The sequence below is a fragment of the Tupaia chinensis genome, unplaced genomic scaffold, assembly GCF_000334495.1.
Source record: "Tupaia chinensis unplaced genomic scaffold, TupChi_1.0 Scaffold149383_1, whole genome shotgun sequence".
NCBI classification, from domain to species: Eukaryota; Metazoa; Chordata; class Mammalia; order Scandentia; family Tupaiidae; genus Tupaia; species Tupaia belangeri.
Genome location: NW_006209227.1, coordinates 1,979,023 through 1,989,933, shown reverse-complemented (window position 1 = coordinate 1,989,933; position 10,911 = coordinate 1,979,023). Strand labels below are relative to the sequence as shown.

Below are 10,911 nucleotides of genomic sequence, written 5' to 3'. Positions count from 1 at the left end.
AAGGGACGGGATGCCCGGGGCCGGATGGTGGTGCAGCGGTGGCAGCACGCACCGTCATATGTGGGGAAGTCCAGCTCGGTCCCCGGCTTCCCTGTGCATGCCGGGCACACACGTGTGACTAGCTGAGGGTATCTGTCTCTCTATCTCTGGCTCTCTTTCTGTCTTTCCCTCTTTCTCTCACTCATGGACAAAATAAATAAACTTTAAAAATATAGGATATCCAGTCAAATCTGAATTTCAGAGCTATGATCAATTTTTTAGCATATCCCAAATATTGTACTGCAACTCTACTTTGGGGAGGTTTTGGGGGCACCGAGCTCGGGTGCTGTAGGGTGCGACCTCAATCTGACCCTGCCTTTTGGATGCTGAGCCTGAGCCCAGTTTCCAGGGGACACAGATGCGGAGGGGTCAGGCGGCAGGGCTGAGAAGGGATACGTGGAGCCTGGGTGCTCCCAACCCTGCAGGACACTGCTCCCCAAAGGCCTGGGGAGAGGGAGGTGGCCCCAGCTTCCCTCCCAAAGCTGAGGTGCAGGGCGGTTGGGAGGAGCCAGAAAGTGAAGACATGGAGTCCAGCCGTCCGACTGAACTTGTGCAGTGGTGGGTGGAGCGGCCTCTGCGAACCCCTTACAAGGGTCTCCCATAAAGCCAGCCCAGATGGCATCCTCCTTGGCCCCCAAGCAGGTCTCCTGTTTCCCCAAGTCATCCTGTCTGTCCCTTTCCAGCCAAAGTCCGCTCTCAGAGCGTGCAGTGGGCCTCCTGTCTTTTGCCCAGGAAGGCTGAGCTCCGCCCAGCCCAGACCACTCAGCCTGAGGGCCAGGGCTGCAGGGTTGCTCCTCTGTCTGTCCACGGTCCACGGTCCACATGGTAGTCCCTGCTGGCCAGCCCTAGAGGAAGCGCTTGTCCTCCACGTCATAGGAGTAGGGGTCCCCAGGGAAAGGCTGGGGTGGAGGCTGGTTGTAGATGCCCTGCAGGAAGATCCAGGCGGTACCCACCACCATGATGGGCGTCACCACAAACAGGCAGAGGCGGTCCACTGTGCGGGCCACCAAGTTCCAGCTGTCCTTCTCCTGGGGTGGGAGGGGGACAGAGGCAGTGAGTGAGAAAGCCCCGTGGGCTACAGACCCACACCCCAGAGCTGGGGCTCAGCCTGTCTGTGGGGGCTGCCTCAGGCTTGCAGCAGACAGACGTGCTGGCAGGCCCTCACCAGGGCCCAGCTCTGGCTGCAGTTGGGGCTGGTCACTCTCTCTGGGGGTCAGGGAACAGGGCTGCAGCCTCCCTCCCCACTGTACTCCAGGGGGCAGGGAGCTGGAGAGGAGCTGGGTTCAGGGATTGCTCTCACGCGGCCGGGAAGGAGGACAGGCCCCTCTCCTCTCTCACTCCCCCAGCCACTCACCACTGCTGTTAGCACATACATGAGCTGAAGAAAAAGAACCCTTTCTCAAGAGGACTTTTTTTTTTTTTTAGAGATTTTTTGCTATAGGGCGTGTGATCTCACAGGAGTGACAGAGACAGACAGAGAGACACAAAGTGAGAAATCAACCCCCAGGATAGATGGCCACACTGCAATCCCTTCTCCAATCCCTGTGGAGGGCACTGCATACGGAAGCGGCCCTTCAGCTATCAACCCCGCCATCTTGAGCTATCCACCATCTTGGAAATCATTAGGCTTCACTTCCTCACTATCTAGGGAAATAAGATCCTCTCCCTGTTCTTTTTCAATTTTAGAATCCTTGGTTAGATCTGAGGTGGCGGATAGCTCAAGATGGCTTCCGTATGCAGTGCCCTCCACAAATCCCTTCTCCTTCATTCTCCTCTTGGGATCTTAGGCACGCATGCACACAAGCCCAGCGTGAGGTTTAAGCCACTGGGTCCAGGACTCGAACTGTAGTCAACCACGTGGCAGTTCAGCCACACAACCATTACGCCATCTGCTGGTCCCTCTCAAGGGGGAATTTAAAAAAGGATAGGTCACCATAAATGGCTACCTTTCCAGGGCCTGGCTGTCGAGTGTCAGGCTTAGAGTTGAACAAATGATTGGCAGCCGGGCGAGAAAAGGGCCCCTAAGGGCTGCCCCGAGTGTGACCTGTGACCTGGACAGAGCGGGGCTATGGGCCTGGGTGTCCCGTGTGCGTGCCTGGTCTAGTGTGCTGCTGGGAGTCGAGTCGGCACCCACCAGGAGCCCCCTCACCTAAGCTGACTGGTGTCTCGAGGAACTGTGTCCCCTAACAGAGGGTACACCGATCCATGCCCTGCTTGAACACCCGCACAGGCAGCCCCACGGCCACTCACATCGTTGTAGCTGTTCTGGTCCCTCATGTGATTGACAATGAAGTTTGCCCCGTCCACTGCTGGCTTCAGCTCGCTCAACAGTTCCTGCTGGGCCTGCTCGGAGCTTGCCGGGGGCCGGCCTGTGGAGGCAGGATCAGACGGGGCTATGAGGCCTGCCCCAACCACCTCCCACGGATGGGCCTAACCCCAAACCCAGGGGGGGACCCACGTGCACTAGTGAGGCGCCGGGCCAGCCCGTGCCGCTCCGACTGCTTTTCGAACATGAGGTCACTGCGAGACTTGAGCGAGAAGTACTCCTCGGCCTTGGAGATGTAGCCCAGGGAGCTGCTCCTCCGGACCAGGGTGCCGGGGCTGGGCCCGTCCTCTGCAGGGCGGGACATGTGCAGGAGCTCGGGCAGGGTCTCCAGGAAGAGCTGTGGCAGGGCCCGGGGGCCACGAGAAAGGCCATCTTAGCAAACACGGGTGACTTCTACACACCCTACCGTCTGTGACTCCATTCCTGGCTGCTGCCAAGGGCTCGCGTCTGACCGTGTCATTGGTGGACACTTAGGTTACACCCGACACGCCCCATTACTCACAGCACAGAGCAGAGCGTATTCATTGAACACGAACATTCAGAACCAAAATGGTACATGCCAAATCCTCAGTGCTCCCCTCAAATGCGTCAAGACTGGAACTAATAGATGACTACGTCGCTGGACTCCCATGTAGTCGACCGCGGTTCGTGTCCCGGAGCCGGTGGCTTAAACTCACACCGGGCACGTGTGTGTGCGTGCCCAAGATCCCAAGAGGAGAATGGAGGAGAAGGGATTGTGGCGTGACCATCCCCCCTGGAGGGTGATTTCTCACTTTCTGCCTTTCTGTCTCTCTCTGTCATTCTGGCTAAAGCATACGCTCTATAGCAAAAATCTCTCTCCAAAAAAAAAAAAAAAGCATCAAAACAAAAAGCATTGCTAACATGCCCCAGGCTGTCCCGGAACAGCCAGCAGGCCCACTGTGGCCAAGAGGTGAGGACACGCTGAGCACCCCTTGATCCTCACAGTTACCCTCTTAATGGAGGTACACTGGACACATAGGACGCACATCCTAAGTGCGTAGCTAATGAATTTTTGTGGGTGCTTTCCAGCTGGCATGGCCACCCAGAGCAATTAGGAAACATTACGTAGGAGCTTGCCTCGGGGTAATGCCAAGGCGGCCACCCCCACAATCCCCCCGCCACTTCATCATGAGGTTGGTTTTGGCCACTCTGGAACTTCGTGAGGAAGAGGGGCTGAAGCAGGTGCCTCGTGTCTGGCTCCTTCCAGCACCATTCGAGGGGCTGAGGCTCTTTGGCGGGGCCTGCAGCAGCGGCCGGTGCGTCCAACGGCCAAGTGGTACCCCGTGAGCACACCAGTGTCTCCGCCTGTCCTCCTGTTTTTGGTTATTACAAGTGCTCACCTTCTTTTTTTTATAAAAATTTTTTTGCTATAGGGCATGTTCACTCTCTGGAAAGAGACAGAGAGAGAGGGAAAGTAAGAAAGCATCCTCCAGTGCAGATGGCCATGCCACAATTCCTTCTCTTCCAGTCTCTTTTTGGGATTTTGGGCATGCACACACATGTACTTAGCATGATTTCCAAGCCCCAGATCTGGGACTCGAACTGCAGAGTCATCTATATGGGATCCAGCCGCCTTAACCCTGCGCCACATGCTGGCCCAGTGCTCACCTTCTTTACGCCCTCAGACAGCACGTGGGTGCTGGGAGTCCGGAAGTGGATGTTGAGCACGATGACACAGATCACCACGACCATGGTGACCAGCACCATGCCGAAGAGCAGGAACCTGTGGACACACGCTCAGCCTGGAGCCCCGGGGCGGGCGGCGGGGAGGAGGGCAGGGCTGGCACGGGCACTCACTTGCCGATGAGGGGGACGGCCATGGATGTGGCGGGCAGCCGCTTGGAGATGAGCAGCAGGAAGACAGACTGGGCCAGGAGCACCGAGATGGCCACTGACGTCTTCTCGCCGCCTGGGGGAGCGGGACTTGGCTGTCACCTGGGGCCCCAGGCCCAGGGGTTCCTGCTGTGCCCTCTGCTACCACTGTTCATGATGCCACGGTGCCTGGGTGAGACTCCAGAGAGCTGGAGTGCCTGAGTTCACATCCCAGGTCTGCCACCTGCCGCTGGGTGTCCGCAGGCAAGCAGATGACTTCTCTGCATCTCAGCAGGTGAGTGTGTGAGCGTGTGTTCAACACATGACGCTGTCTGCACACAGGCTGCCACCGTTAGGCCACCCCTGCTCGCCTGCTTTCTGCAGCACAGATCTGCACAGTCCCTGCCCCGCTCAGAACGCTCCGGGGCCCTCACGCAGTAGGGTGACACCTGCCTCTGACTCCTCACTCAGACCCGGCCCAGCCCCACCCTGCTCTTGCCGCCTGAGCGCCTGCAGGTGAGGGGGGCACTGGGGGCTCCCCAATGTGGGTGCCCCTGTCCAGCCCCTCCTCCCAGTCCTTCCTGCCTGACACAGTCCCATCCATGCGTCACAACCCGTTCAAGGCCCTCCAGGAAACCCCCATCCCCACTTAGCTAGAATGCCCCCCAACCCCAGCACCCAGGGCCGGGGGGCTGGGTCCCCTGATCAAGGCGAATGTTCTCAAGTTGGAGAACCATAGCTCCTGGGGTCCAGTGAGCTCAGCCTGACTTCGTCCCCGCACCCCTCGGCTTCCCAGAGACCGCTCTATCTACCCAGTGCCTCGAGAGGTGCTGTCCTCCTGTGCGCCAGGCCCACGGCCACAGGGGTGACCCTGACAGGCCCAGGCTCTGCTCTAATGAGGGGAAGACCAGCCTTTCTCCCTAGAGTCCTGGGGAAGCCCCTGTGAGAGGCAGAAGTTGTGTCCACTCAGGGCCGTGGGACTCGGTTGTAGAGCTGTCCCCCTGCCTGGCCACCTGGTCCTCACGCCCGGGTCCGGGGCAGGGAGCTCCCAGAGCGGGGACCGCTGTGGCAGGAGGAAGGCAGGGTGGAGCAGTGGGCAGTGGTCGCAGGGTGGGGCTTACTGTCAGCCGGCAGGTAGAAGACCAGGTTGACCATGAAGGAGATGAGCACGCAGGGCACCAGGATGTTGATGACGTAGAAGAGAGGCTTGCGGCGGATGATGAGGTAGAAGGTGACATCCTGGTGGCCGGGGCTGTCCAGGGGGATGCTGGGATCCACGTTCACCCGGGCCGGCCGGTGCACTATCTCCCACTCCCCGTTCTCTGCAGGAGACACGTGGACATCTTGGGTTGAGCCAGGCGGGGGGAGGCGGGAGGCCATGGGACATGAGGGGCAGGGATAGACCAGGGGGTGGTAGGGCCTGTCTGCGGCCCCTGGGGTCGGGGGTCACAGGCTGTCCTGGTGGGTATCTTTCCCAGGGTGGGGACAGAAGTTCTGATCGGGGGAGAGATTCTCTCTAATTCCACGTTCTCTCACTGGAAAAAAATAGGAGCTGAGGCCGCACAGGGCCGCGATGCGGAATGTGCTTCTACTCAGGAGACAGGAGGCATCCCAGGCCAGAAATAGACTGTGTGGATTAAAGAGCAGGAGCCAGACAGCTGTCCTGTGTTACCGAGGTCCATTCCAAGCTAAGTCCACAACGGTCCTGGGACAGGGGCCCGCAGAGTAACATTAACCCTGCACACCCCACGTACCAGCCTCAACACCAGCGGACCAGTGATTTCTTCCGGCCCATGGGGCAGTGGTGGACCTGAGATCTGAACCCAGGCACAGATGGGGTATGGGGTGGGAGGTGTGACACAACCCCTCAGGAGGACTCAGGCCACACCCAGCCACACCCCTGGGCCCTCTGGGCACAGCCCCTCCTCTGCCAGAAACACTCACACCTGGGGAGAGGGTGAGCCAGGCCTGTGAGCCCTCTGGGTGGGTGTGTGAGTGGCTGCAGGGCCCAGGAGCAGCGTCCCAGGCTCCTTTGGGATGGAGGTGTGAGACGGGGCGTGTGTACCCCTGGGTGTGCCTGAGCCCCCCAGGGGCTCCGTGCACCTGTGAAGCCCTCAGGGTCAATGATGATCCACTCCACGGGGTAGGTGAGGTTCTGCTTCTCCTCCACTTCCTGCTTCAGGCTCAGGGTGACCTCCTTGGCTGTGTACTTGAGTGAACTGGGGAGGGAGGGGAGGCAGTGACCCTCGGCCAGTACAGGGGGCTCTAACTGGGACAGGGCAGGGCCTCTGCCTGGGGCACACCTGAACTTGAGGGAGCAGTTCTGCCAGTCGAAGGGGAAGTAGGTGACGGAGATGGGGCAGGAGGAGCGGAAGATGGCGGGCGGCAGCCAGTACACACTGCCCGTGTCCGAGAGGAGCACGTTGCAGGAGTAGGAGATCTGGAAGGAGCCGTCGTTGCTGCGGGCGGGGAAGAACCCAGGTGAGCACCAGCTCTGAGACGGCGGGGCAGGGCTGGGCAGGGAAGGCAGGGGAAGGGAGGCGCAGTGTCGGGGTAGGGAGGGTCACTCGGCTCAACTTGTTCTCCAGCACGATCTCTGGGAGCCACAGCATGTCAGGGGGCAGGCGCAAGACGGTGATGTTCCCAAATTCCGAGGCATCCCACTGCAGCCGGCTGTCCGTCCAGCCCTGGGAGCCCAAGAGGCATGTCAGCAGTGGACTGCGCTGTAGTCCAGGCCCCCCATCGCCCCTCACGTTGCTGGAGGAATCTGGACAGGGTTTGGGAGCTGTGGCTAAGGCGGACTCAGAGTAGGGGCCAGGTCTGTCATGGACAGCCGTGTGGGAAGCACACTGAGCAACCAAGAGCACTTTTTTTCCTATTGTGAATGTGGACGATTTGCGTCTGTGTTATGAACTTCTGACAGGTGGCGTCTCTAATAAAAATCAGGATAGCGCGCAGCTTGAATCCCGGACCCAGTGGCTTGAAAGTCACGCCCAGCGTGTGTGCGTGTGTGCGTGCGTGCGTGCCCCAGATCCAGGAGGGGAAGAAATTGCAGTGTGGCCATACCCACTGGGTGAGGGTGATTTCTCACCTTCCCTCTCACTGTCTCTGTCTCTCTCTTTCTCTCTGGTGAGCGCACACACCCTAAGGCAAAAACCTCTTAAAGGCACAGTGACAGTTTTCACACAAATAAATCCGAATCAACTTCATGATGTCATCAGGACCTGCAGAGGCACTAGTGGGGTGGTGGGAGGGCATTTGGGCTTGGGGTTTCTCTAGGTAGTAGCCAAGGCAGGCTGGGTGCCCCCGACGGGAAGCGAGCACGGGGAGCTGGGCGGCACCCCCCTGCGCGGAGTGAGAGGTCTCTTACATGCTCTATCCACACATTGGTGGTGAGGGTCTCCTCGACTTCTTTCTGGAAGCAGACAGGAGGACCGTCCCAGGTGCCTGCTCCTGGCTGGCACCAGGGAAAACATGGCCCTGGCACCCAGCCTCCTGCCCCAGCACTGTCAGGAGAGCTGGGCAGAGCAGGGAGCAGAGAGGGTACAGGGCCTTGGCGGGAGCCATAGGTGGGGTGGGGACCCGCCAGAGCGAGGCCAGGGGAAGGGCCCCCCCACCTAGGAGGGCTGGAGGGCTGGGGGCAGTGCGGGCCCGCTGTGTGTGGAACGCCCGCACAGCCATCGTGTCCTGGAGAGGCTGACCCCCTCCCCAGCCGCCGGGGCCCTCACCAGGGAGATGAGGTTGGACAGGGTGAGGGCCAGCGAGACGTTCACGCTGTCCTCCTTGTGTGCCACCGGCCGCAGCTGCTTGTCATAGCCCTTCTCCTTGAACAGGTGCCGGATCAGCCGCCCCTCCTCGTTGAGCCCCCAACCGCCTGAGCAGAGTCAGGGACAGAACGGCCACTGGGCAGGGAACCCAGGGAAGAGGCTGCCCCTGGAGGCCGGGCAGGCCCTGGGGCAAGGGACCCTCCCAGGGAAGGAGGGCAGAGTGGAGTGGAAGTCGGGCATGACTCCAGGGAAGAATCGTGAAGGGATGGAGTGGGCAAGCAGTGGGGGCCGGTGGGCGTCAGGAGGATGCCCCGGAGTGGGGGTGATGTCCAGCCTTACCCCACACGCCCAGCGTGGCCAGCAGCCCCAGCGTCAGCATAGGTGCCTCCATTCTGTCCCTCTGCCTGGTTCAGCATCCGCCCCTCCTGTCTACTGGACTGTCTGGAATGGGGGGAAGGGGAGACAGGTGCAGTGTGGGGGTGGGGGGAAAGGAAGAGGCTGCCGGAAATGCAACCTGACACCCCAAGCAGGGACGAGGAGGGTGGGACTTGCCAGCAGGGAAGGAGCCAAGGACTGAGACAAAGATCCCAGGCTGGGGCTTCCCAGCTGGCGGGGGGGGTGGGCACTGGGTTCTAGGGCACTGGCCAGCCATGGGGGGGGGCAGGGGGACAGGCAGGCCAGCTGCTGCCATTTCTTGGGAAGCAGAGGATATGTGGGGAGGACAGGGGCTGGCAGCCCCTCTGCAGCTGCTCTGTAAGCTCTGCCTGCTGCTTGTGTGGCTGGGTCCTGCTGGGGCCACCCGGGAATCTGACACCCACCCACCAGTTCCCACCCCAAGGAAGCTTCAGAGTCATCTTTGAGAGTGATAAATAACATTTATTAAAGCAGCTGTGATCCTCAGTCACACACCTGGGAAGACACACGGGGCCCAGGACCCCCCACCCACCCACACAGCCCAGCCAGCGATGACCACCGTCAGTCTCTGAACCTCTCTTTTCTTAGAGAGATTTTTGTTATGGTGCGTGCGCTCACCGGAGAGACAGACAGAAAGCAAGAAAACACCCTCCAGGGGACAGCCACACCGCAATTCCCGCTCCTCCGTCCTCCTCTAGGAATCTTGGGCACACATGAACATGCCCTGGCATTTATTTTAAGCTACCAGGACCAGGACTCGAACTGTGGTCAACCACGTCGGAGTCCAGCGACGTAACCATTATGCCATCTGCTGGTCTCAGTCTCTGGGCCTTTCTGAGCCCCAGGAGCACACCAGGAGCTGGGGCCCAGGACCCCAGCCCAGCCCACCCACACACCCCAGCCAGTCTCGGCAGGGCACACAGCCATCATAGTCTCTGGGTCTCTCTGAGCCTTGGGAGCACACCAGGAGCTGGGGCCCAGGACCCCTGCCCAGCCCACCCACACACCCCTGCCAGTCTCAGCAGGGTGCACTGCCATCATAGTCTCTGGGCCTCTCCGAGCCCTGGGAGCACACCAGGAGCTGGGCCCAGACACAGCTCATGGCTGCTGGGCTGGGAGAGCCTGAGGACTGAGCAGGTGGTGCTCCTTCCTTTCCGGCTCTGTCCCTGAGTCCACCTGGGGTCCCTCAGGCTCTCCCTCTGCCAGGGCGTCCAAGCGGAAGGCCTGCAGGGCCTGCACCAGCATCCGGGGTAGGCTTCGAGCCAGTGTGACGGGTTCCAGGCCCACCAGGCTGCTGAAGACCAGGCGCCGGCCCCCCAGGCCTGCCCGAACCCAGGCTCTGAAGAGACCGGTCAGTGTCTTAGAGCTCAGATCTGCGAGGACCTGCAGAGAGAGGAGAGGATCAGGCCCCAGAAACTCCCCTCTGGGTGGGAATCCTGGAGGCTAGCCCTCTCCTCCTGGACCCCACCTCCTCCCCTGTCCCCCACCTGCTCATTTCCTGTCACTGGACACTCCCACCAGCTCCCCACCCAGTCCTCTCCTGGCCTCTCTCCAGGCAAAGCCATGCCTCAGTCCCCTCATACATGCATCTACTCTCAGCTCCTACCTCTGCCCCACCTCCCATGGGGGCAGAGGCAACCCCTGGCTGCTTGGGGATGGCCTCCCTTCCTGCAGGAGGGCGAGGCCCCTGTCCTCCATCCATCAGGCTGGACGGGTTGCACCTTCCCAGGCCACCGAGGAGAGACCTGGGAAGCTGGGACCTACCTCCTGGAAATTCATGGCCAGGTGCTCCGAGGGCACCTGCAGGATCCAGGCATGGGTCCTTTGAAGGGTGGCCAACCTCTGCCGCAGCGGCTCCAGCCCAGGACAGCCTGCAGGAAGGGGAGAGGCCCAAATCACAGGGAGCTGACGCCCAATAGGCCGAGCAATCCTCCTCAAGCTGTAGATGGGGAAGGAAACTGAGGTCTGGCAGGGTTAAGGGGTAACACAGGGCCAAGTATCTCTGCTTCCCAGCGATGAGGGCCTAAAGCCACAGGTCCCGCTGAAGAGTCTAGCTCTACTGGGGGGCGTGGGGGAAGAACGGAGCTGCCCTGTTGCTTGGGATAACTGTTTCCTAGAACAGACCCTGGGATGAGCCCCTCCAAGCTTTGGCTAGCTCTGAGACCTAATTCCTCCCGCGGGCCGGCAGGGGGCGTCATTACCGTTCGCCTCCCGCCGTTGTTCCAGCCTCGGCTTGGAGAACTTCGTGTCTGCAACTCGCAATCCTGGGAAGCGCGGAGTTAGGAGAAAAAGTGTCTTCTCCGTGTAGGGGTGGGGCCGAGGCCCGGTCGGGGCTGGGGTGGGTAGAGGGACCGGGTACCTGAGTGCAGCCGCTGCTCGCGGGCGGGATGTCCGGGAGGGTATCGGAGCGACCGAGCAGGGGGAGCCAGGACCGGAGCCAGGTGCCGAAACCCCGGGCCCGAGCCCAGCAGCTCCTGTGCACCCCGCAGCAGGCCCAGCAGCGTGTGCGCCAGGGAACGCAGCTCTGCGGGG

At 60.8% G+C, this 10,911-nt stretch overlaps 2 protein-coding genes across 5 annotated transcripts in view; both read right to left on the bottom strand.

The window, feature by feature from the left end:
- Positions 1-884: 884 nt before the first annotated feature.
- On the bottom strand, positions 885-8,356 carry CHRND (cholinergic receptor nicotinic delta subunit). 4 transcript variants are annotated; one of them, XM_006171138.1, is made up of 12 exons: positions 8,305-8,356; positions 7,927-8,072; positions 7,569-7,613; positions 6,776-6,885; positions 6,502-6,657; positions 6,302-6,417; positions 5,320-5,520; positions 4,184-4,295; positions 3,995-4,109; positions 2,498-2,702; positions 2,290-2,408; positions 885-1,067 (listed from the first exon to the last, which is right to left on the bottom strand). In XM_006171138.1, exons 1-12 carry the CDS (start codon positions 8,354-8,356, stop codon positions 885-887), a joined length of 1,560 nt encoding a protein of 519 aa, XP_006171200.1. The 4 variants fall into 4 exon arrangements, with proteins under 4 accessions (XP_006171200.1, XP_006171201.1, XP_027625154.1 ...); XM_006171139.1 differs by lacking the exon at positions 7,569-7,613; XM_027769353.1 differs by lacking the exons at positions 7,569-7,613; positions 7,927-8,072; positions 8,305-8,356 and having other exon boundaries at positions 6,790-6,857.
- A 1,121-nt stretch (positions 8,357-9,477) lies between these two features.
- The window catches only part of PRSS56 (serine protease 56), a 4,526-nt gene continuing 3,092 nt past the window's right edge, over positions 9,478-10,911 (bottom strand). Inside the window, 4 exon segments of the mRNA XM_006171137.1 lie at positions 9,478-9,762; positions 10,144-10,250; positions 10,581-10,643; positions 10,739-10,903. Of these exon segments, the coding sequence (XP_006171199.1) occupies positions 9,478-9,762; positions 10,144-10,250; positions 10,581-10,643; positions 10,739-10,903 (620 nt within the window).

Excerpts from the sequence above, each read along its gene's own strand:
- CHRND (XM_006171138.1), bottom strand. The coding sequence starts at position 8,356 with ATGGAGGCACCTATGCTGACGCTGGGGCTGCTGGCCACGCTGGGCGTG. Across the intron at positions 7,614-7,926 it reads TGTCCAACCTCATCTCCCTG|AAAGAAGTCGAGGAGACCCT; the intron begins GTGAGGGCCCCG and ends GTCTGCTTCCAG. Across the intron at positions 1,068-2,289 it reads ACCAGAACAGCTACAACGAT|GAGAAGGACAGCTGGAACTT; the intron begins GTGAGTGGCCGT and ends CTCCCACCCCAG.